The 24,649-nt window shown below is 57.6% G+C and overlaps 1 protein-coding gene across 50 annotated transcripts in view; it reads left to right on the forward strand.

Annotated features, from left to right (window-relative positions):
- The window catches only part of MYT1L (myelin transcription factor 1 like), a 365,227-nt gene that overhangs the window by 288,242 nt on the left and 52,336 nt on the right, over positions 1–24,649 (forward strand). For 29 of the 50 annotated variants that reach the window (XM_085020083.1, XM_085020074.1, XM_085020077.1 and 26 more), the window contains 7 exons: positions 764–854; positions 2,246–2,353; positions 4,281–4,492; positions 11,218–11,468; positions 13,702–13,938; positions 15,711–15,832; positions 16,702–16,770. In XM_085020083.1, the coding sequence (XP_084876209.1) occupies positions 764–854; positions 2,246–2,353; positions 4,281–4,492; positions 11,218–11,468; positions 13,702–13,938; positions 15,711–15,832; positions 16,702–16,770 (1,090 nt within the window). Of the gene's footprint in view, positions 1–763; positions 855–2,245; positions 2,354–4,280; positions 4,493–11,217; positions 11,469–13,701; positions 13,939–15,710; positions 15,833–16,190; positions 16,254–16,701; positions 16,771–24,649 lie in introns of all 50 variants that reach the window. The other 21 variants (XM_085020067.1, XM_085020069.1, XM_085020064.1 and 18 more) reach the window with 1 other exon arrangement.

A 24,649-nucleotide genomic window follows, 5' to 3' on the forward strand; every position in this document is an offset into this window, starting at 1 on the left:
GGCAGGTCGTGTCCACAGACTTTGATGGCCACCTGGCGCCAGGTAAAGCTCGCTGGCAGGTGGCACTGCTCACGCCCCCGGGCATCCCCACAACCCAGACCAGTGAGCAGTCACTGAGGACTAGGAAAGAAAGGACAGGTGACAGTCCAGGCCCACGGCCGCCAAGGGGAAATCTGAGCATGGGCTCCAGACACGGGGGCGGCCGAGCCCTTGCTCCTGAGACCTCGCCCTGCTTGGGCCGCCTGGGGTCGCTCAGGCCAGCGCAGCACCTCCTGCCTTCTCGGTCCACGCGAAGGAGAGTCCAGCCCCTGCTTCCTAGATGGAAGGTCACCAGCACATTCGCTGTATTTCAAAATCAGGCCTGGGGTCGTCTCTTCGCCCACGCCCGCCATAAGCACGCCTCCGCGTGTTTCCTGGGCAGAGGCGTGTTCTAGACACCACGAATCTAAGTGCTTCGGCGGACTCGTCGCCACTCAGTGCTTCTGTGGGGGCGGGGGGAGCCCGGCTTTCCTGTCCCATCGGGAACAGTTCTGGTCTCCCGTCCCCGAGGCCACCGCTCCCGCCCAGCACGCCCGCTTTGCATGCCCCCCAGGGCGAGGTTGGGCCCCTTCCCCTCCCCCCTGTGTTCCGGTCATGTCCATCACTCTGTCTGTAGGACGTCTGTCGTAAACCAACAGCCTCTGTTACAATGATTGCATAGCCTTGTACTCGGCCATTTCTGTGTTTTAACGCTGGGCTGTTTTCTCTGCCTCTCCCTGTCAAGTTCTTGCCATGCATGAAAATGTGCTCAAGTGTCCTACTCCGGGCTGCACAGGGCGAGGGCATGTAAATAGCAACAGGAACTCGCACAGAAGGTAAGTGAAGCCCTGCGCCTTGGCTGCAGGGGAGCGGCTCCCTGGCGGTCGTGGCCCGGGACCTCCGGAGGCCTGGGTCCCACGCTCGGGGCAGGGGCGCCGAGCCGGCCGGCCGTGGGCGGCAAGGTCCCCGCTCCGACCCCTTCTGCAGACGGGGGTTTCTTAGTTGTTTCACCCCCTGGGGTGATGGCGTGATGACACCCGCAGACGGTCCCCAGGTGGAACCATGACCACTTGCAGTAAAGCCCCGTTATCTCCCAGGGGTGGGGGGCCTGTCCTGCACCCCCTTCCTCAGCCAGGAGGGGAACCAGAGGAGTAAGAGCGGGCAGTGACCTCGCTCGGCCGCGCCCTTGACCCTGTGCTGAGGCCCTGGTCAGCAGCGTGGGCATCACCAACATGCCAGCAGGTGTCACGTGGGCGAACGTGCAGCAGGGAGGGGCTGGGGTGACGATGCAAATATTTGTTGCTGCAAATACCCTGCCCAGAACCACGCTTTTGCTCCAACAAACCCCCCTTCTTGTCTCATTCTGACTTGAGTTCCTTATCATCAGGTTTTTTTCAATAGTGTAAAAGTGATCCTGGGTTTTTGGGTTTTTTAACTACCCGTAGTTCAGCTTCACAAAGCTGTATAAAATTCCATCAAAGCAGAGGAACCTGTTAGAAGTTTCACTGTAATTTTGGCTTGTCCGGTGAATTTGGCTACTTGTGTCGAGTTTATGTCCTGCAGCAGCATCCCGGGCCTCCCGGGAGACGGGCACGGTGGGCGGACTGGCCAGGGTCACCCTGGGCACGGTTCGGGGTTTCCAGCATCAGCTCCTCCACCGCTTCTGCAGAATCGCACGGCGTCCAGACCGTGTTTATGGGGACTAGGCCTCTGTACTGCGTGCAGAGACACAGACACAAGCAGCAGGCATCGTGGTTTCATGCAGAATCAGGCACAAAGCTCTTGACAGCAGCCTAGATGTGACGCCCCCTCCCCCCGCTTCTGTGCCCCTTCCTGGGGGACGCAAACAAGCCAGGCCGCCCAGGCCACCGTGCTGCGGGCAGGGCCTGCCAACTCCACTTCTTGGCACGGGAGAGCCCGGCTCCTGGGCCTCAGAAACCCTTTCTACCAAGCGGCTAACACCTCATGTCCAGAAACCGCGAGCCCCCAGAGCGGGAGCTGTGTCTGTAATGTCCCTTGACCCACCCGGCCTTGGTCCTGCTGTCACTGGAGGGGACCACGTGTCCTTCACGCATGGCCTGGCCATCGGCATTGTCTGCTGGAGACCCAGAGGCGAGCAAGCTGATGGCTCCCTGCCTGTGTGTCCCGCCAGGGTGCCCTGACCGGGGGTGGGCGCTGTGTGCGTCACCCCGGCAGAGATGCTTCAGCCCCCTTTCTGTCCTTGCAGCCTCTCTGGATGCCCCATTGCTGCAGCGGAGAAACTGGCAAAGGCCCAGGAAAAACACCAGAGCTGTGACGTGTCCAAGGCCAGCCAAGCCTCAGACCGGGTGCTCAGGTACCGCCCAGCGCGCGCGGGGGAGACCTGTCCTGCCTGTGGGCTGTGTGCTGCGGGGGCCGTGCCCCCCCCCCCGTTCCCCTAGGGCAGCTCACGGGGTGGTTTCTGGCTGGCCTTCTGGCCCCGAAGCGTTGTCATCCTGCAAATGCGCCTGAAAAGAAAGCCTCGAGAATGAACCCAAGGAGCCCAAAGTCGCGTATCTCAGTTTGGGGACGAGGCCGTCCCTCCAACCTGCAGGAACACGTCCACATTCTTGAGGACGTCATGGCCACAGCAGTGTCACCCCCACTAGAGAGAGGCCCCTGGGGCGTGGGAGGCGGGACCCCCACGTGACAGAGAGAAAACCCGGGGTTAGAGGACAAGCCCGACCGAGTCACGGACTGTGGAGGTGAAGAGGCCGCCAGGATCCCCCGTCCAGCGCTCCTCGCGCTCAGCAGAGGATGGGGGGACCCCACCTGCCGCATCGTCCACCCGGGTGCACTTCTGCCGTGCCTGCAGCCCTCATCCTGCAGAACCACGACAACCCGTGACCTCCGCCTCTGCGGTGGGGGTCACCCCAAAAGCACACCCCTGCGTCTCGGTAAGGAAAGCTGTCCTCGTGGCTCCACGCACCCTGCGGGGCGGGGTCAGCCGCGCCGGAACCGGCTTCTAGCCCTGAGCCCCCCGGGCTGGTTCCCACCTCATCATCGAAGGGAGAGCAGTTCGTGCCCGCATGCGCACACACGCATGCGCACACGCGCACACTCAGTTCAGCTTCCGTTGAATTATCTCTTTGGGATAAACTGTTTGGGAAAAAGTCTTTGGAAAATGATACAAATTCCTCTTTGGTTTTGTCGCGTGTTATTTCCCCTCCTTCCGGAAGGGTTTTACCGCAGTCGTGAACCCCCTTCTTCTCTCAGGAGAAAAGTTGAAATCTCTATGAGAAATGGAATGTTTAGCTTAGACGGAAATGACAGCCGTCTCTGATCCTCCCTTTCAGAGAAAAATCCGCACTGCCTTCTGGTGCGTGTCCTTCTAGATGTTTCTTTGTGGGCATCACCCACCTAACGCGCGCAGTGCCTGTGACGCACTCATGGGAGAGCACCCGGTAGATGGGGTGCTCCTCAGCCCCTCGTAGTCATGGGGAGCGAGACGGCCTCCCCCAGAAACCCTGGGCTGCGAGCCTTTGAGAAGGACCTGTTATTAACACAGGGACGTTGGAGCAAAGGGAGAGGGCTTGGGGCTGGGGGCTCCTGTTGGCGGCCCTCCCACCCCGAGCTGGACCCCCAAGAGCTGGGAGGGCCCTCCTTTCGGGGGGTCCGTACCCAGCTTGCCTTCCACCGAGGGCTCTGTGGGCCACTTGACGGAAGGGCAGACCACCCCTCCTCAGCGGAGGCCTCGGGTCTAATACAGGGACCCCGTTCTTCACCAGACGCAGTGACACCGCATCAGAGGGGGACAACACAGCAGACTGCGCCTCTGCCTTCTCTTGATGGGCCTCCAGCCGGGGGCGAGGAGGCGGCGTGGGCTGGGTCCCTCTAACTGGGGTGGGGGGTGGGGGGGGGGCTTCAGGGCTGTCCCGGGCCTGGGGCTCAGCCCTGTGTCCCCGAGGGCTCGCTCAGGCACTGACACCCCGGCTGCCAGCAAGGCCGCAGACCCGGCGTCCATCCGGGTCGCTGCCTGCCTGGCCTCACCTCCGCCCCCGTCCGTCAGAGCACCTGTCTCGTTTCCTCTCCCGTTGGCCCACTTGGTGGCACAGAGCCGATTCGGGCGTGCGCTTACAACGGCACAGCCTGTTCTCCGGCCGAGGGAACTGCGACTTTAGCGCGAGGGTCTGGGCCTGCGTGCAGCTGGGGAAACAAGATGCTCTAACTGTCCCGGGAGCCGCGTCTCCCTCGTGCGCAGCCGCGAGAAAACGAGCTACCCGCTGTCTCTTGTTCGTTTCCAGGCCCATGTGCTTTGTAAAGCAGCTCGAGATCCCACACTACGGCTACAGAAACAACGTCCCCACCACCACGCCTCGCTCCAACCTGGCCAAAGAGCTGGAGAAATATTCCAAGACATCCTTTGAGTACAACAGTTACGACAGCCATACGTACGGCAAGCGGGCCATAGCCCCCAAGGTGCAAACCAGGGAAATATCCCCCAAAGGATTTGATGGTAGGAGGTGCACACACGTATGCCCGGAGTCGCGCTTGCGGTTATCATTGTGATTGTGTATGCCCATCCCCACCGACTGTCCAGCATGCCGTCGCTTGTGGCCCCCAGGAAGGCAGCCCGGGGTCGGGGTCACTCGGGTGCGGGCGCAGGACCGGCAGGAGGGAGGGAGACCCCTTCGCCCCGTGTCCCCGGGGCCAGGCGGGCTGGCGGCTGGCCGGCGTGGGGACAGGCTGCCGTGGGCTGCTCGCGGAGACAGCGCCTCCTCTCTCCCGACCCCTGCCGACGCCGGACACAGAGCAGACCGGGGAGCTCTCGGCTGTGGGGGCTCCGTGTGCCCTTCGCGCCCATTGCTGTCAGCCGGGGAGGTTTAAATTCTGACGCCCAGGGCGGCCCCCAGGCCAGGCAGCTCCGAAGCCCCGGAGGTCCTCCCTTGTGTGGCTTTAAAGTCACCATTGATTGTAATGTGCAGACAGGGACACGCGGCTTCGGCCCGTCCCACCGCCTCCCTGCAGCAGGCACGGCCCCCGCTTGGAGCCTGGGTCCTGGCTGTGTCCCTCTGTCACCGGCCTCGCTCAGAGCAGCCACCATGGCTGCCCGCAGCCAGGACCCGGGAAACAAACAGACCCCGTGTGGTTCCCAGGGGGACGTAGGTTATTTCCACGCCTGCGGGTCTGCACCCCCTTGCGGTGGTGTCAGCCCTGAACTGACTAGGTCCGTGTCATCGCAAAGCTCGCTGGGTAAGTAGTCGAACCACAGAGGGAGGATGCATTTCTGCGCTGGCTGCTCTACCTAACCACGGTTCTATTTTAAATTCCAGGCTCTGGGGCCTTCGTGGGTAGATGTTACCGATGGGGACAGGTTATAGGAGCTGGATGGTTTAGGGGCCTTATCTTGGGTTTCTCCAGCAGAGGCAGGAGAGACGGTTTTAAACACTGGAGCTGCTCTCCGAAAACGATACTTAATTAAAATCACAGCCCACCAAAAGAGAAAGAAAGAAACTCTAAGTAGAGTGCTGGGGGCGTCCAGACCCCCGCACCGTCCCGCGTGAGCTGCCGCACTTCTGTCCCCAACCCTTCGGTCATCCTTTGCCTTGATGACAGTTAGTGCACGTGGGGCACGACACGTCGTGTTTCTCGCTGCGTCTCGTGTGGACGAGCCTGCACGCGGCGACGGGAAAGTCCAGGAGCAGAGGTGCTGAGTGGGGCAAACGGAGGGGCTGGCTTGGGGTGGCGCGGAGGGTACCGGGGTTTTGTTCTAATGATTTTCCACGTTCAGGCTCTGTGGTAACGTCATTCACTTGCTTGCAAATGAAGGCCCCAAAAACTCGAATCCACATCGTTAGGGATTCTGCTTATAGGACTTCCGCTCACTTACACCTTCTGGTGGCCGCTCTTTGCGACCCTCCTGCTGCTGATGCTGCGGCCAGACGGCCTTTAGCCCGCGGTTCTGGTGGCCCCTGGGTGACGTCGTGGCCGCGAGCACGTTTTCCTGGGCACGGGGCCCTTTCTCAGCTCTCCTGTTTAGGGGCTGTGATGAATCAGCCTTCCCCTGCGAGGCTTTCCTCGAGGGCAGAGGCGGGGAGCGCTCCCCTGCCCCCGGCTCAGGAGGGGCCTCAGGCGTGTTCTTTCTGGGCGTTGATTCTCACCTACCCAGAAAACACTGCCCTCGCTGGAAACAGGCAGGGCCCTGCTCTGCCGCGGACCCATGGACAGCAAGGACACAGAACAGAAACTTGGGCGCGGGGCTTCTGGGAACTAAGAGAAGGGAAGGGCAGCAGCTGCCACCGTCTGCTGAGGACAGAGCGGACACGGAGGACAGCTGCATTTCTCCCTCGCCAGTCACAGGTTGTGGAAACCATTCAGGAAGGCGCCCCCTGAGGACAAGGCAGGCAGGCCAGGTTTCTGAGGCGGTGTGAGCCGGGAAGAGCCCGGGGTGGGGGGCTCTGCAGTCACCCCCAAAGAGGCTGTCCCCAGGGCCGGCTCCTAAGGAAAGAGTGGCGTGAGCCTCCTGTTGCGGGGGGAGCAGGCCCGTTCCCCAGGCTCTGGGCATCATTGCTTAGACGCCACCCGCTGCCACTAAAAACGTTCAGCAGACACTGGGGTTTCTGCCTTAGTCCCTCCAGACACTCAGGAGCTGCTGTGTGTCCATCTGTCTCTCGCTGTCTGCCCGTCTGTCCGCGCAGCCCTCCCTCCAGCCACCCCTTGGCCGGCCTCCGGACGCGCTCACCTCGCCGTCACCGTCTTCTCTTTCCTCCCTTGGCCAGTCGCCAGGAAGGGCTCACACCCAGAGGCGAGGCATCCGTCTGCCTGCAGGAGTGAGCACGCCCTTCACCAAAGTGGCCAATTTGAGCAACTTGATCATGAGGCTTGGGTGGAAATTACCAGAAGGCAGGAAACCCACGCGTGAGAGGGAACGGCCAGCGGGCTGGTGAGGCCGGACCGCAGACGTGTGAGGAGAGGGGTGGGACCACCTGGAGATGGGTGGGGGGACAGAAACCCGTGTGGGAGGGAAACTGGGAGAGCAGAGGGACCGCCTCTGCCCCCAGGAGCCCAGGCGGCATTTCCGCCCACGGCCCCCCACTGCGCCCCCCATACCTGGGTTGTGTGGTGAGCTATGAACAGACGGCCTTTCCATTTCAAAAGGGCGGGAAAACTGGAAGAAGAGTGACATTGCGTGGCCTGCAAAAGTGACCCGGGGGCTTCGAATTTCATGAGGGGGAGCAGCTTTGCCCACACGGGCCACTCTCACCCACGCGTTTCCCGGGGCGCTGTCCTGCCCGAGATCTTGTGGCTGCCAAGCGTGGACCAGTGTCGGGCCTTTACCGAGAAAGTTCCCAACCCGGTCTAAGCCATGCCCACGGCATCTCTGGGCAGCTCGGCCGGCTTTGTTTACTGTCCACTCATTCCCAGCCCTGAACCAACCCATCTCATGAGCCTCCTCAGTGACTCCCAACTTCAAAGCGCTTCTAAGCCAAACATTTCTCCAGCATCGTCGAACCCCTCTTGGCTCCTCCAAGGCCTCCTCTCTCTGCTGTGCCCCCGCTCTTCCGCCCTCCCCTGACAGGCCTCCTCACCCTGCTCGCTGGCGCACTCGCAGGCACCCACCTCGGACGGCCTTCCCCGGGGGCCTCCACGATCCCGGGACTGATCCTCTGGAGCAGGGCGCCCCCCAACCCCGCACACCACCCCTGTCCCCGGAGGTCCCGCCTCCCCGAACACCTGCTCAGCTCTCCCAATCCTCCCTTGCCCCCAAAAGCCTCTCCCCGCCCAGTTCTCTCTGACAGATGCCGGCCTGCACTTGGGGCCTTCTCTGGCCTCCTTAGAGCTGCTTGTGCAGAATGAGGTACCCAGGCCCCCCCGCAGCTCTGGGTCCCACCTGGGCAGGTAGCTGTCTCACCGCACCCCCCCCCCGGGCCCAAAGCCTGAAGGCGGGTGCCAACCAGGCAGATGGGAGCCGCGCAGGCAGCGCTCGGTGAGGGAGGAGACGGCAACAGCCAGGAGCCCCGACTTGGGTGGAGGAGACACATTAAACCACCTGAGCAGACGACCTAACAGGACACTCAAGGAGGCTCCTTTTCTTTCTCTTTTGGTCATGCCCTCAGCAGGTGGAAGTTCCCAGGCCAGGGGTCGAACCCACGGCACAGCAGTGACCCAAGCCCCTGCAGGGACAATGCCCGATCCTTAACCTGCTGCAACACCAGGGAACTCCCAGGAAGCTCCCTTTCTTCCTTAGGCCTCTGCGTCCCTATTTCAGGTTACTGACAGGAAAGCACAACCATGAACCCATGGGAGACCCGGGAGTCAGTGGCACGAATTAGGGTGCAGAGCCCTGAATCCAGCCAGACCTAAGGGTGCAGGTCTGGACGCGGGGTCAGGGAGAGCCTCAGGAGCTCTGTCTCTGGGCCGTATGCCTTTGTCTGCTTTTAACGGGAACTCGGATGGGGAAGACACATTTTGCTCTGTTCCCCACAGGAAAACGTGAATTCCAGGAGCAAGAGGGCATTTCCAGGGAGAAAGGCTTAGCAAGACTCTTAGAGGCAGAGGCGGTCACTAAGTTGGAAGCTATTTTGTCTTTCTGATTTATCATATTGGATCACATAGATCTCATATCCTTTTCCATTTTCCTGCACAAAAGGGTTTAAGATCCACCGGGCTTCCGAGGTTGTAAATGCAGGGGTTAAAGGCAACACTCTAAAGAGAGCGATTCTGTCTTGTAAATTCAGCAACGCGCTGGCATGTAAATTCGGCAACGCGCTGGCATGCCGAGGAATACTCATATAGTTTGTCTGCGGATTGATTGGAAAAAAAGTTTCGAATGGAAATAGTGTTTGTCGACAGAAAAAGCAAGTGCGTCTGACTTTGTGGAGGGGGTGCTGGGCGGTGCTGGGGAGGAGGGGCAGGCGCGGCTCGCTCCTCGGCGCCCCCTGGTGGCGGCCCGAGTAGCCCCGGTTGGGCGGTAATTATTCAAACCAAGACTTTCGCTGCGTGGGAATCTGAAGTTAGACTTTCCTGGGGCACAAAACCACACGTGCCTGGCGGGACTTAGGGAAAGGATGCCGGCGCGGTGATGTTACCCTGCCTTTCCTCCCGGTTCTGTGAGCCGACAGGGCGGTCCATCCGTCGTCCACAGTTCCGTCCAAACTGTCCGACTCTGGACGAGTCCCATCGCCTCGGCATGGTCTGGGGGAAGGAGGACCTTTGGATCTTAATACCTGGTGAAGCAGAGGCACTTTACCAAGAGTTCACTGCAGTCGTTGCAGAGACACGCAGTCCTGCTTACTTGCCACTAGACTCTGAAATTCCCGCACTTCAAAACACAACTGCTTTCTTATTTACGTGGCCTACATTTCTTTTGTTTTACCAGTGACTGGCCCTCCCTGGGGGGGAAAAGAAATCCCTTCTAAGTATTATTTCATTTTTCCCACAGTTTTTATGTTCCTATTTTTATAACAACATTGTAAATGACATAAAGCCACAAACATCAGCCCGTTTGGAGAGTCCTGTGAGCGGTTGGTTTACAGAACCCCCTGGGCTGGTCCCCCGGACACTCCCCGTGTCTCTGCTCAGAGTGAGAGCAGGTGCCGTCACGGGGGAGGGAGGGAAGGGTAGGCTCGCCAGCAGCTTGAGCTCAGCGGACTTGGCTGAGGACATGGCAGTAACTCCCTGGCAAGTTACTCCTCGTGCTCGTGGGGTCTGACGGTGTGGAACTGACCCCCTGATCTACACGAGGGGCTGGGGCGAGGCCGGGCAGTGGCTTCCCTGGGCTGCTGTGATGTGCTCAGAGCAGCGCCGGGACACACCCTTGGTGTCAGGGAACTTGCTCCACTGTCCAGAGTCAAGAGGTAGCCGCAGTGCAAGCTTAGTTCTTCTCTCCTTTGTACGGGAATTCAGGAGTTCGCGCTCTGGGCGGCTCTCGGTGCTGTTATAACCACATTGGCTGGAGGCTGTGTCACTTCCTCCAGTCAGAGGGCACCTGAGCAGGGTACCCAGGTTGCAGACCCGCTAATGACAATGTTGAGGACGAGAGAGCAGGATGCAGGATGCCTCCCTCCCCACTCTCAGTGAAGGGCGACTGCTCCCTAAATTATCCCGATCTGGAGCACAGCCGGAGCCCCAGGTCCTCCCCGCACCTCAGCCTCGTGTGGGAATCGCCGCTCTGGCTGCAGGAGGAAGGTGCTGATGTGCCTGTTTCTCATGAAAGCCTGGCTCGCTGGGGGCAGGGGGGTGTCAGGACACTACAAAGGGGTCTCCTGGCTCCTTCCAGGCATCTCCCGCTGCAGGTCAGTGAGCTTCTGACCCCTGAGCAAAGAGCATTTTGTGCGTCTAAGGACCCGGCCCATCCTGATGAATCATCCATCAGCCACCTTCTCATCCTTGTGCTCAAGGACCGCTGTAAGCAGCCCTAGAAACCACACTTGTTCCTATGGGCCTGGTTGGCTCTTAGGGAGGCTGGCTGTTCAGAAAGATCCTATGAGTGAGGCTGGTGCAGGCAGGAGGCCGTTCCCACAAAGGGCGGGGCGGCAGGACCCGCGCATGGGCGTCTGTGCATCCCCGAGTGCTTTAAAGTTTATCTTGGCTTAAGTGAGTCCACAGGTGTGTGTGCGGTTCTGTCCCCTTCGCTGCCCCCCTTCGCTGGGTGGCTCTTTATATATTGGGATGGCAGAGAGAAGGGGTTTTCAGTGGTGGTCTGGCTGCACCCTGACCAGGATGCCACTTCCTAAATTGCAGGGGCCACACCTGCACAGGAGGTGAGCCCCGACTGGCCCTCACGGCCCCTCCCGGCAGGATGGGTCATCAGGTCTCTAGAGGGACGAGGGTCTGCCGGCCCCGTCACCCTGCGTGCGGATGAGCAGTCATGGCGGGAGCCTCCTTCCGGGTGTGAGCAGGTGGTGAGGCCAATGGCGGCCGACATCCTGATGGCCAGGCCTTACCCAGGAGGGCACGTTGATGAGATTGCATGATGTGCCCTGGTGGGCTTCCTGCATCCCGCCCGGGAGACATGTGTGCTCTTCCTGCTAGTTCCCAGCTCTGCCCATCCAAACACACGACGTGGAAGTAGGACAAAGGGGAAAGCCAGACTTCTAGGAATCAGCCCGTTGGCACCGTGTCCCCCTTGGTACCTACGCCCAAGTGTGGACGCACAGCGCGGCGGGCGGCACTGGGGTTCTTCTGCTGCTGCGGCCCGGGGCGGGGGCCCCGAATCATCCCTGTCCCCTGTCTCCCCAGCGAAGCGGTACTGCAAGGACGCCAGCCCCAGCAGCAGCACCACCAGCACCTACGCACCCAGTAGCAGCAGCAACCTGAGCTGCGGCGGCGGCAGCAGCGCCAGCAGCACGTGCAGCAAGAGCAGCTTCGACTACACGCACGACATGGAGGCTGCGCACATGGCGGCCACGGCCATCCTCAACCTGTCCACGCGCTGCCGCGAGATGCCGCAGAACCTGTCCACCAAGCCTCAGGACTTGTGCTCGGCGCGGGTATGCGGGCCGGCCGCGGCCTCTGGTGGGGCGGGGCCTCGAGCGAGGCGGGGCCGTGGGGCGGGGCCGGGCGCGAGAGGGGCGGGCCGCGAGCGGGCGCGGCGCGGAAGGGGCGGGGACTCGAGGGGCGGGGACTCGAGGGGCGGGGACTCGAGGGGCGGGGCCGAGGGCGGGCGAGGCTTCGGCGCGAGCCCCCGCCCCGAGGTCACGCTGGCCGGCCGGGCGGTCCAGCCGGTGCCTGCAGCTTAGCCTCCCTCCCAAGCGCCGGCGCAGACCGTTCGTCCGCAGGGCCCTGCTCCGAGGAGGCTGAGGCTTGACAGCACATGGTCCTGGGCACTCGTTTTTCCAGACCGGGAGGAATCGGCTGGGCTTTTAGATTAACATGTCCGTTTGGGACCCTCCTGTTTCGGGCCCAGAGTCACTTCTGGAAACAAAAGACCCCCTGCTTCCCTCTTGGGGTTCGGAGGACCGCACAGAGACTAGGAAACTCGAGCAGCTGTGCGCCCTGAACCTTCAGCGGAGGAGGGTGGGCTGCGCCGCGGTGAAGTGAAACGCAGGACCGACCGCGCCCTCACGCCCGGTGCTGGCGAACAAAGAAAGTGAAAAATCCCGTTTCCCCGGGCTCCCAGCCAAGCAGTTACAGCCAGCTTCCCTTAGCCCCAAACACCATAGATGCTAAACCAGGGAGCAGCCCTCATGGCGCTTCCCTGTCAATGGGCTCCTGGCAGGTGCTGAGAGCAGGAAAGGGAGCCCTTGGGCCGCCGCAGAGCTCAAAGCTGTCCGGAGAGGCCACTAGGTGGCTGGAGACGCGGGCGGCGCGAGCGCATTGTGCTCTCGGAGGACAGAGAAGCGGAGCGGGTGGAACGACGGGGCGCCTCCTCTCCAGAACAAAGGGCCTCTCCGTGTCCTAGCGCTGACAGGCATGCACCTGAGCTCACAGCAGTGACAGTAGTTGTTAGAAATAAGTGTAATTTGTATGAATGGAGAAAGGTCAGTAATTTTATGTTTTGCAAATGCTTCCTTTTCTACTGATATTTTTATTCCTAGATTTTAGAGGCGTGTCAGGGGCATGCAATTTCCATGGTGATCAGGGCTGCTAAAGTGTGAGGCCAGCGTGGAGGAGATTCTGTGGCAAGGGGGAGAAAAGAGACAGTAACCCCTTCCTGTTTTTTTCCACGTTATTAAATTTAAACTAAGACCGAGAGAATGGTAATCCACCATGATGAAGGCTAAATTAGCATGAAGGCTTGAAACCAGGAGTGCACTTTGACAAGAAGAGGTCAGGCAGAATAATATGCTATAATTTATCAAGGTAGCAGCCCAAAGGACGGGCTTTCATGCCGGGCGCGCTCCCCCCCACCTCCCTCTGCTGTTACATCCCCAGGCAAGCACTGCTAGGCATCTGAGTAGGCAGCGGCTTCCACGCCAGCTCGGAAAGCACATTTTTGCCCAAGTGAGTGTAACTCTCTGGGGGGAAAATGGATTGTCAGGGGTATTTGGATTTTTCTTCCTCTGTCCTCCCTCCATCCTTGCTTCTCTCCCTCCTCCTGAGAGGCAGGCTCAGAGGGATTCTTGATCTGCTTAAAGCGTGATTAGAATAGGTCAGCCCGTGGTCACCGCAGCAGAGGTGTCTGACCTGCACATCTGTCTTACAATGGACATTTCTCGTCCTCAGAGGATTTCGTATTAGAGAGTAAATTCTCCTTCCTCTCCCCCATCCCTCTAAATTCTTGTGTTTTCCTCCCTCCAAGCCTTGACGTATGGGCATCAATGAAACTAACGGAGAATCTTAAGTATCTATCCACCGTGAGTGTACGTATCTAATCTGTACACAAACGGGCATTTCTGATCCCTTCCGAGGTGTGGGGACCGGAAGAGCATTGAAGCGGGGACTTGCTTTTCTTGTGGCCGGGCTGATTTCTGAAAGCAGAGGTCCACTGGGGAAAAAGAAGGTCTGCATCTCTGATGGTAGATGATAGATAGATGCTAGGTAAGGAGGTGAGAGAGGGAGCGATGGATGGCAAGTGATAGCTTAGTGGAGAGAGGGATCTGCCAGGCCCTTTCGCAGCTAAGCCTGGGCTAGCAGAGCCCACGGGGGACCACTGCCCCTCACCTTGGAGCTTGTGCAGACGAGACTGCAGTGAGGGAACCGACTCTGAATCTTGTCCCGGCAGAGGCGGGGCTGGGCTCCAGGGGATGGAGCCCCGTGGTCACCGTCCGTTCTATCTGGCAGAACCCTGACATGGAGGTGGACGAGAACGGGACCCTGGACCTGAGCATGAACAAGCAGCGGCCGCGAGAGGGCTGCTGCCCCATCCTGACGCCCCTGGAGCCCATGTCCCCCCAGCAGCAGGCGGTGATGAGCAGCCGGTGTTTCCAGCTGAGCGAGGGGGACTGCTGGGACTTGCCCGTAGACTACACCAAAATGAAGCCTCGGAGGATAGACGAGGACGAGTCCAAAGAGATTGCTGTATGTCCTTGTCATTGCCCCCGCCTCTGTCCCCTCAGCATGGGAAGTCGGCGTCACTGAGGAAAATGCCCCTGGCACCTACCTCAGCAGACACGTCTTTTCTCTCTAAACATGACCTCTAGCTGACCAGGGCTTAGAGGACTTAGGTGGTTGACCCAGGAGATACTTGGATTGATTTGAGCGAAAGAGACCATTGACTTTTTTTAATGATGGCTTTCCTTTCCTAACAAGTGTGTTTTGTACCAAACGATTTCTCTAAGAAAGTGTCTGAACGGTGTACCGGTTCATTTTTCTGGGCGACAGACTGGTAAAGGCAGGATTTTTCTTGCAGGTGCCGAATGATAATGGAAGTCTTAAATACTTAAATGGTTAACTACAGCTAGCTCTTTGAAGCTGAGGACAGGGCCTGTTCTCCAAGAAACCTAAACATTCAGAAGAGTGAACTCCCCCTAGAACAGGTCACCTCAGGACTGTCGCCTAAACCACTGTCGACTATAATATTACCAGACACCCATGTCAAGAACATATTTCTAAAGTCGTTACAGTTTTGAAATTCAGATTATTAAAATAGTTACCCTTTAGGCTAAGAAAAGCAATGGGAAAAAAAAAAGTTCTTTGTTAGCCTGAGTTCAATTCTGAAAATTATGACATCTTCTTTATTCCCTGGAAAATGAGTGTTCTTTCTGAACACAATAGGGAGACCCCTGTCAAAGCAGGAGCATCTTACAGAAACTGGGAGGCAGAGAAAGAGGAAACATGAGCCATTGGTAGGAACTGGCAGGGAAGGCACCTGCCTATAAGGCCGCTGCTGCTAAGGCCTGTTATCTTCATTCTTCAAATTGATTTAAGGATCCAGGCATCTTAAAGAATAGAATCTGAATGGCAAGCTAAAATCCAAAGTATTTTCCTCTGTCCTACAGTGTTAAGTCGTTCCTACCAAATAAGGCACAGTAGTTGAATCTCTGAATTTATTTTAATTAAAATGAGCCACACAAGTGAAAACCGCGCTCACCAAACACCTTTTCCGAACATCGCCACCTAGAGGAATGTTCGGGGTACTGTCAGCGTCTTCCCCCCCCCCCCCCCCCCCGCCCCGCCTTGGCCAGAGGAGCTCCGTTTTTGGTTGTTTTTAAGAGTAATTTTATTTCGTTTTTCTTTTTTTTTTTTAACTGGTATTTTTTTTCTTCTCGCTGTACAGCATGGGGATCAAGTTACTCTTACATTTTTCCCCCACCCTTTGTTCTGTTGCAATATGAGTATCTAGACATAGTTCTCAGTGCTAAGAGTCATTTTAAATGAGAGCATTCATCTGAGTGGGTCTTCCCTTCCCTCGGGACTCAGGGCACGTGGGTGGCATACTCACCAAAGGCCTGGCGCAGCGCCCGGGCTCTGCCCCGCGCTGTCGATCAAGCGCCCGAGGTGCTGAACCGCGGTGAGCGAGCGAGATCCACGGAGAAGCAGTCCTGGCTGCCTGAGCGCGCCCAAGCGCAGGCTACCAGCAGGGCTTCGGGAATCCGAATGAGGAATCTGGCCCTGCCCCCGGGCGGGCGACCTGACTGGGGTTCCAGAGGAGGTGACGAGAGATGGAGGCCCCGTGGGGGGAGCGCTGCTCTCTGAACAAAGCCCACCGTCAGGAGCAGGGCCTGAGGGTGTGGAGGGAAGGTTGGGACGCGTGACCTTGCGGGCAGCCCCTCCCCCAGGTGGGGGCGCGGCCCCGGGTCTGCGTGTGGACCCGGCCTGGGTATGGCCCTGAAGCTGTGTTTTGCCCGCAGCCCGAAGACTTGGATCCCTTCCAGGAAGCGCTGGAAGAAAGACGGTATCCGGGGGAGGTGACCATCCCGAGCCCCAAACCCAAGTACCCCCAGTGCAAGGAGGGCAAAAAGGACTTAATAACGTAAGCACAACGCGGGGTGGAATGCCCACGCTTCGGGGCGTTCCCTTTCTTGGCTTCTCTCTAAACCGGATCTGTACATGCCTTGCGTTTGAGCATGCGACACGCGACACGCGCAGCGTCCAGGTGTCCAGACCGCCGGCCGGAGGGGGCAGGGCGGCCGCAGGCGCGCTTGCTCTTAGCGATGCTCTGTGCCCTGGAGACGCCATTGCCATGTAATCCCGTGCATTTTGCAGCTTTTCTCCAGGGTGCTGAAATCCCCGTGCAGACATTGCAGCTAAACTGGAAACAATGAAACTTTTTTCAAGTTTTTTTTAAACATACTTACTCTTTTGGCTGTTTTGTTTTTGTTTGGTGGCAGATGTCCAACACCAAGGTGTGATGGGAGTGGTCATGTGACTGGTACTTACGCCTCACATAGAAGGTGTGCCTTCATTTTTCTCATGGTGGATTCTGTCTTTTCAATTTATTGTTTTCAGCTTACCTCAACAATGCTGTCCAAGTGCAACGTTGACTTCTGTGTCACCCCTCGAAGTGCTGTATGTTGACCTGTGGAAGCACGCTGATGGGCGTGTGGTGTAATGTCTCCTTGGAAATAAACCACCTAGATTTGGAAAATTCCTTACAGACATTGACACCGGAGAGTTCAAATATTTCGATCTCATTTTTGAGTGGCTCGTTAACAGACCTGTTTCCTTCAATCTATACGTAGACATGAATCCGTTCATTCTACCCAGAAAATTCAAGATACAGCACTTGCCCCATCGCTTTTCTGCATTAAACTTTTTAATTTCAGTTCTATGTTGTGTTTGTCCGGGAGCTTAAGCTGGGCCACGGGGCTACTCACCTGACTGTCCTGGCCTGTCTTACAGTCTGTCGGGCTGCCCACTGGCGGACAAAAGCATTCGAAGTATGCTGGCCACCAGCTCACAAGAACTCAAGTAAGACTTCACGAAAATCATTCTCTTTCTAAAATCTATTCACTTAGTGGTAACAAAAAGGCTGTGTCACTTGGAAGGAAAAATGTCTTTAAAAACCCACCTGGGAGTCCTCCTGTGGCGCAGCAGGTTCGGGATCCAGCGTGGACACTGCAGCGGCTCGGGTTGCTGCCGTGGCTCGGGTCCCTGGCTCTGAAACTTCCACCTGCCGCGGTCGAGGCCAGACAACAGCAACAAAACAAAAACAAAATCACCTGTGCACAGCCAGGCCTGGATCCCGCCCACAGCACTGGTCTTCAGGACCAGCGTTACCCTCCTGGACCCTCCCCTGCCTTTTCCCTCTCATTCCCCGCTGCCTCTCAGGTCAGAGCCTTCCCAGCCTGCACGCGCTAAAGCCCAGGTGACCTCTCTCCACACAGGCGGGCGCGTGGAAGGCAAGGTTGACAGAGTCACGCCAACCTTCAGGAAGCGATCGTAATATAAAAAGTCAGAAATCGACTTTTTAAAAGACCGTCGTTAGGATGGTAAAGTTGGCTGTTTAAACAGTGCCGAATGTAAAACCCACCAGGATCCTAGCTAATTCCTTAAGTACGCTGTGGTCAGAACAGCTCCCCCCCTTTAAGACAGCACCGAGTCCCATGAACTCGGGCTTTCACCAGCGTGCAGACGACAGCTCCCCCCACCCCACCCTGCGCCAGAAATGTTCTCCATATTTTAAGCGTGAATCTGGTTGGCGACGTTCACGCCATCAGACTCAGGTGGTTGTTCTTTGCGTGGGTGTGGAGAGAAGCACATTCGGGTCCTAGACAGGCTTTGGAGGATAGCACGGGCCACAGACAGCACGGAAACCCTTGCTCATGCGGTTGGAATGGACCCTCGAGTGTGCACAAGAAGGGCGAGAAGGGAAAGGCCCGCAGCACCGTGGGCCTCAGCCCAGACAGTTGTCTTGACCCAGCCTGTTCTAAATATCGTCGCGTCAGCGTGCCTGGCTTCTGTCCTGTTCGGAGACAGTTTTAGTACCAAGTTACTGAACAGTCTAGCACCAAAGAAAAGTCCATGTTCAGACCCCGCCTGGGTCTTCTCCCAGGGACCCCCCCCCCGCCCCCGCGGCTCCCGCAGAGCGCCGCGTTCTGTTTCACACCGTGTCATCTTTTACAGGCTCCCTGTCCAAGGCCCTCGCGCCATAGATCACCTGCTCATGTTCAGTGACCTTCTGAACTAGCCCCTCCGTCACGAGACCCTGGGAGTTTTCTTCATGGCGTGTAAACACCAGGAGGCCATCCCCTTTCTTAAGAGCGTTAAAGTCTGCAGCCGTCCACGTGCTGCCTGATGGACAGATAGCCTTTAGAACCTCAGACGGACAGAATTAGCAAGAGCCACCCCGCCCGCCCTGTTAAGCATCCTTTTCCATGGCTTGAAGCCCTGTTCCCCTCACGGTCAAACGTGGTTACCTGCACTTGGAACCTGGGCAGCACCGGAACGCGGCAGCTTCCCTTTGCTCTTGCCGAGGAGGGCTTTGCATCTCTGCAGTTCCGACAGGCCGGCCGTAAGCAGGAAGCCAGCCTGTGGACAGCTCCCACCCAGTCTGGCTTCCCCTCGGTTGTCTGCAGACCAGAGACCAGAGTAGGCTTCCGACCGGCTGGCTTTCGGGGCTTCGCACCCCTTGACTGTGGGCTTAGACGACTGTGTCGGTCTGAAGTTCCAGGCAGACCTGCTCCTCCTCCTCCGGTGCTGGCACCTTCTTCCCGTCCTATCTCTTCCTGGAGGACGTCGTGAGGTCCCTGCCATCTGCGCCTGCGGAGGGGCAGCGCGGGACCATCGGTTCCATCCCCCACCTTCTCCCGGAGGGGCCACATCTTCCGTGGCCTCTCCTGACTTAAGCTGACCTAAAAGCCACAGTTGCCTGTGACTGTCTTTGCAGCAAGTAAATCCCATTTCAGTTGATCCTTTTTCTGGGAAATCGATACTTGACAAGTTTTCTGAAATGGTTTGTTTCTGAAATGGTTCGACACTAGGGATTTCACTTAAATGTCTACCATAACTAGTCCCCTATTTGAGTGACCTTTTTTTTCACTTGATGACACGTCTTTCTAACCTGAGAAACCCGAGCAGGATTCTGTTGTGTTTCTTTCCTTGAATCTTTCCATTGACGGCCCCTCCGGCCCTGGCTTGTTCCCGTGGATGGCGAAGGCGTTCCCTGCGCAGGAACACAGAGCGGCCCGTTAGGACGTGCACCTGCTTTCTCTGGGGTGGTCCACGCGGTCCCGTCTCGGTAGGGTATTCTCTGCATACGTGCTCTTCAGGCTTCGCCCAGTTCCCACTGCTCGACCCCCTGCCTGCCCGAGAGTGGCGGTGGCGTCGCAACAGTCCTTCTGAGGTGAAGTGATGCTCCCTCTTCACGATGCTCATTAGAAAGGGGGTCCCAACCCCCCGAAACTGCTCTCTGTTCTGCCTCAGCTGAGACACAGGACCCTCTGAGAAGGGTCCCCTTGGCGCTTCTCACACTGAATCTTGCTCACTGGCCGTCGACGGGACCGGCCTGATCTCAGATGAGCTCTGGGTGCTGGGTCCCCCGTCTTCTTACACGTCCTGAGATCAGGCTTTGTTCCATTCTTATCCCGAGCGGCGCCCGTGGGGTGGTCTTGGACCGGAGATTTTGTCTCACCGTGTACGGTGTGTAAACTGACCGTGTATAAAATCAGACGTGTTCGTGAATATCACTCGGGCTCTGGGACGGCTGCTTTCCTCTGGTCCCTGGTCCGTCTGTCATAGGGACCAGGTGGTGGCTGAGCAGCAAGGTGGGCGACCCCCTGTAGGTGAGGAGAACCCAACACGGTGGGCCCTCCCAGCTGCTGTTTACGATGCTGCTGTTTAGACACACCCCGTCCCCCCTAACGTGCGGACGCCTGGCTGCGAGATACCAGTCCAGGAGAAAAAGAATAAAACTGTCCAAATTAGTGATTTTTGCTCAGAATCGGCCTAACGTGAGCTCTGGCAGGAGGGAAGCAGCTTCTCTAAAAATGCCACCAGCTAAGATTAGCTGAGAGTGGCAACTTCAAAGAACCTGCAAAGCACATGGCATCGACCTCAGCCTTTTTTTTTTTTTTTTTTTAAGACACCCCATCCCCGAGCCAGGAATTCTTTTTCCTGCTTCCCCGAGTGTGATCAGGGCAAACAGGACGTGATGTGGGCCTTGTAGGTGCCTCATAACCCGTCCCTGCCAAATCGGAACTCATTTCCTTCGGGGGCAGTGAGCTCTCCACGGCCGGGCCGGGCACAGACAGACCCTCCCTGTCAGTCACACCTTTCTCCCGCAGCAGCTCCGCTGGCCTCAGCTCGGCCCCTGCCCGGACAGAGCTGTGGGTCGCAGGCTCCTCCTGTCTGAACGCTCACTCAGTCCTGGGTGGGAGGGTCGTAGCTCGGGGTTCTCTGCCCTCCAGAATGTTCTCTCGTGTATTCTGCGTCCTAGGAATTTCACCTTAGATGTGCGGGAATTCTAACCACACACCCCCAAAGAACCTTTTTTAAAACCTGGGTATGTTTATTTAAATCCGAGAATGAAAATGTTGAACATAGGCCAAGATACTACTTTTCTCTAAAGGCTACTTATTTCTCGAGTTTTCGGGGGCGTATGTCCTCAGCTCTGAGTGTAGGGCAGGCGGTAGGAAGCTCACTCACCGGCCCACAGCGTCCACGGCTTGGGCCCCACTGCCCACCCGGGTCCGAGGATTCATCTTCACTCACATCTTCTTTCCCCTCAGGGTTCCCATCAGGAGATCCCGAACCTCGCGGGTTGTGCGGGGGGCGTGTTTCTGGGTGGGCGGGCCGGGGACCTCCGTGCCGTGCAGTCTTTTAGGACAGAAGGTCCTGGGAGGGCCTGGCGCTCACGCTGGGCCGGGGCAGGAAGCAACAGGTCACCTTTCACGGGAAAGGTGCCCCAGGGACGCCCTCCTTTAGGGTAGAGAATGGTTTTATTCAGCCTGAGTGGCCTGGGGGCGTGAGTGGGAGTCAGTGGGGGACAAGGCGCCAGTCTGGGGTGCTGGGAGTCTGTGGGCGCCCCTGAGATTTAGCGGATGCTGCGAGCCTTCCCCAGGCCCCCAGCAGCCCCATGGACCGTGAAACAGGTCAGGCTCCACACCGACAGGTGCAGGACGGGCCGCGGAGACCCCCTGGGGGCTGGGGCGCGGGGCCACCTCCCAGATGTGGATACTGAGGCTGGGGCCGCGGGGCGGCTCTGTCAGCAAGTGGCGGCCTCACCAGACTGGGCCCGAGCACCTTTTCCACGCTTCATGCTACCTTTTGGAGGTTAGTGACCTGTTAGGTGTGTGGTTTTTCCACGAGAGTTCAAGGTTTGTTCTTAACTGCCTAAATGTACAAAGCCCAGTTTTCTTTCTCTGAAGCTTCCGACTTTAGGTCCTGCAGTGTCTTCTCATAACCTAGAGCAGGTACCAACCAGGGCGGCAGGTTCACTGCAGCTAAACTTCCAGGTGTGGCATCACAGTCATCGGTTGTGGAAAACTCTGCCAGGTTTGGTCCTTCCCAGGAGGCCCCCAGGCCCAGTCTCGATACCAGCATCTGTAAAATGTCCATAAAGCTTGTCCCCCAGCGTCTTTCTGGAAACACCCCCAAGTAATGGAGCTTGTTGCAAATAGGTTTTCTTTTTCCATAAGTAGGGGCAATTTAACCTAAACCCAATACAGGACATTTAGTTAAGCAGATATAATAAAGCTTCTGCAGTAAGAATTACACACACTCACTCGCAGGAATGAACACAACACATAACACTAGAGCAAAGCCACACGGCTGAGACCTTGGTTCGCTGAGCTCCTTGTTGAGGGAGGGTTCGGCAGAGGGGCCTGGGTTTTTCTCTCTGTTTCCGGAACGCTGACTTGGCTGCGGTCAGCACTGCAGACACCCCCGGACCCTGGCCTAGCCAACAAGTGTCGCTGGTCTGTTCGCTGCTTTAACTGGGTCTGCCGCAAATGTCTTTTCCCGTCTCCTGCCCTTTCTGATGGCCGGCCTCGGACCCGGGTTAGTAAGGAGAGTGCCACGTGTTCAGGCTTGGGGTTATATATATATATATTTTGTCTTTTTGCCTTTTCTAGGGCCGCACCCGCAGCATATAGAGGTTCCCAGGCTAGGGGTCCAATCGGAGCTGTAGCCACCGGCCTATGCCACAGCCACAGCAATGCGGGATCCGAGCCGCGTCTGCGACCTATACCACAGCTCACGGCAGCGCCAGATCCTTAACCCTCTGAGCAAGGGCAGGGATCGAACCCGCAACCTCACGGTTCCTAGTTGGATTCGTTAACCACTGCGCCATGATGGGAACTTCGGGGTTATATTTTAACCACCTTTCACCACATCATAGGCACACCCTCCAAAAACAAAACGAAACCACAGCGCAGGTGAACCGCTGCTGTTTTCCTACTTGACAAGGAGTCTGTGCTTCACCAAAGCATCTCAGAGCTGCTGCCTCATGCGAGATGCGGTCCAGGTGTGTTCCTTCGCCCTGCCGACCTCGGGCGGGGCCATTGATGCGGAGTCTACAGAGTGAGAACCAGCCCTCGGTCAGCAAAGGCAGGCAGAGGCTGACTAGTCGAAACCTGGCTCCGGACCCAAAGACCCTGTGGTGTGAACGACAAAACGCAGGGCCCGCCGCTCCCACCGAGGCCAGAGGGGTTGGCCCAGCTCCGCAGCTCACGTTTCTGCATCTGTGAAATGGGAGCGTGGGTACCCGGCTCACCGGAGACGCCAGAAAACGTCGTCACCAAGGCACCACACGCCCCACCGCTGCTCCGAAACTGCTGGGGCTGTGACGACACGAAGCCCGACTCCAAGGAGGAAAATGTAGGTGTTACTTTCACATTTACGAATGACTGCGTGCGTTTTGTGAGCTTCCAGAAAAAGAACTTCAATTTACCCCCAAATCTTTTGAGCCTCTGGCTTTGGAGGACTTTATAGCAAGTCCTTTAATCTAGAAAGCAAAATAAAGAGCAGAAAGACACTGAGGCAGTTACAGCTGTCAGAACCCCTGAGGGATCATTCCAGAAAGAGGTGTACCTGCGCTGGCTTCTCCGTGTTACTGCAATGCCTGTGTGCCTGCACGCGTGTGCGTCTGCACATGCGCACGTGGGTGGGCACCATGTGTGCACTGCGGGTGTACATGTGTGTGTGCACGTGTGTGCACGTGTTCACCGGGGTGCAGCCAGGTCTCCTCCCAGGCTGTCGTGGTGGGTGGGTGTGTGTGCGGCCCCGGCTGTGGTGTCTGCCCCCTGTGCTCGTGCCTCCTCAGTAAAGAGGACATTCTGGAAGGAGCTACTGTCCGTGTTTGCAGGCAGCAAAGCAAGCCGAGCTGTGCGGGGCATCCCGCCGGCCGGCCTGCCTGGCGCCGTGTGTGCTGGGCTGGCGCCTGAGCACGTGCTGCCCGGGCGTGGGGGGCACATGCACATGCAGAGGCTGGAGAAGAGCGGCAGGAGCGGCAGGTGCCGTGTGAGAGGCCGGGCAGAGCCGGGCGTGAGGACAGTGAGGCGGAGACACGGGAACCCTGGGCCCTGCTCGGCAGCGGGAGACAGTGGGCCCGGGGCTGCCATCCCAGGGCCCAGGGCCCAGCAGTCGCGCTCCGTCCAAGGAGCCAGGGTCGAAGCCAGGCTGTCACAGCCAGTCTGGGTGCCGCCGTCACTCAGGGCCTTCTGTCTAAAGCAGGGCTTTGCTGGCACGACCGAGAGGCTGCCCTCAAAAGCTGGTCTTTGCTCGTGGACATGGAATTTTGGAGTTGTTGGGTGGTGTTTCATCATCTGTTTCCATCAAAACTAAATGAAACATGATGAAAGTGGGCAAGATCCCCGATCCGCCAGCAGCGAAGACGTGAGATAATTCAGTCACTGCAAAGTTCGGCATCTCCGGCCACCTGCATTAGGGCCGCCCGCCAGGGGCCACACCCGCAAAGCGGCTCACCCGCAGAGGCAGCGGTCTCGGGGCTTCTCCGTGTCTGTGTCCTTTCTCCTCAGCCGACCTTCCTGACTGCCCTCCTGGCGAAACCTGTCTCTCCTGCCTGTTGACAGGCCCCACCCTGGTGTGTAAAGAGCAGCTGGCAGGGACACCGGGAGCCCAGGGCCTCGCCGGGATGGGGCGAATGTCTGCCGAAAGCAGCCTTGAGGTTTTCATGTGTTTAGTGTGACAACCTTGGGGTGTTTTAAGTCCAACGTAAGGCCCTGAGGAAGACCTGTCTTGGGAACCATTTCCCCGTCCCTCCAGTTTGAAATGATGAAATGTTAATACATGTATCAGGAAGGGTGAACGATACTAATTACCTCTCAACAAATCAAACACAGTCTATCATTGAGTCCAAGCTAAAATAATACATTCTTTGCAAATTGTTTTAAAATTACTCTTTGAAGAAGTTTAGTTTTTAACTGCTAATTACCTTTCTTTATAAAATAAAGAATAGAGTTCCCGTCATGGTGCAGCGGAAACGAATCTGACTAGGAACCATGAGGTTGCGGGTTTGATCCTTGGCCTCGCTCAGTGGGTGAAGGATCCGGCATTGCCGTGAGCGGTGGTGTAGGTTGCAGACGCGGCTCGGATCTGGCGTTGCTGTGGCTCTGGCTCAGGCCTGCAGCTGTAGCTCCAATTAGACTCCTAGCCTGGGAACCTCCATATGCCACAGATGCGGCCCCAAAAAGGCAAAAAAAAAGGCAAAATAAGTAAATAAAATAAAGAATATAAAACACATAGTGTATTTGGTGCATGTGAACAAAAGGAAACATTCTTTTCCTTACAATTCTAAATACTGCAGTTTTAAAGTTATTTTAAATGTACGCACGTACATGTGTAAATATACTGTATGCCAGGGCGTAAACACACGTGTGTGTGGATACAT

This window comes from Sus scrofa, chromosome 3 (assembly GCF_054392235.1).
Source record: "Sus scrofa isolate SSC_HxYL_T2T_F1_AM1 chromosome 3, Sscrofa_HxYL_maternal_Yorkshire_Landrace_v2.0, whole genome shotgun sequence".
Lineage (NCBI taxonomy): Eukaryota > Metazoa > Chordata > Mammalia > Artiodactyla > Suidae > Sus > Sus scrofa.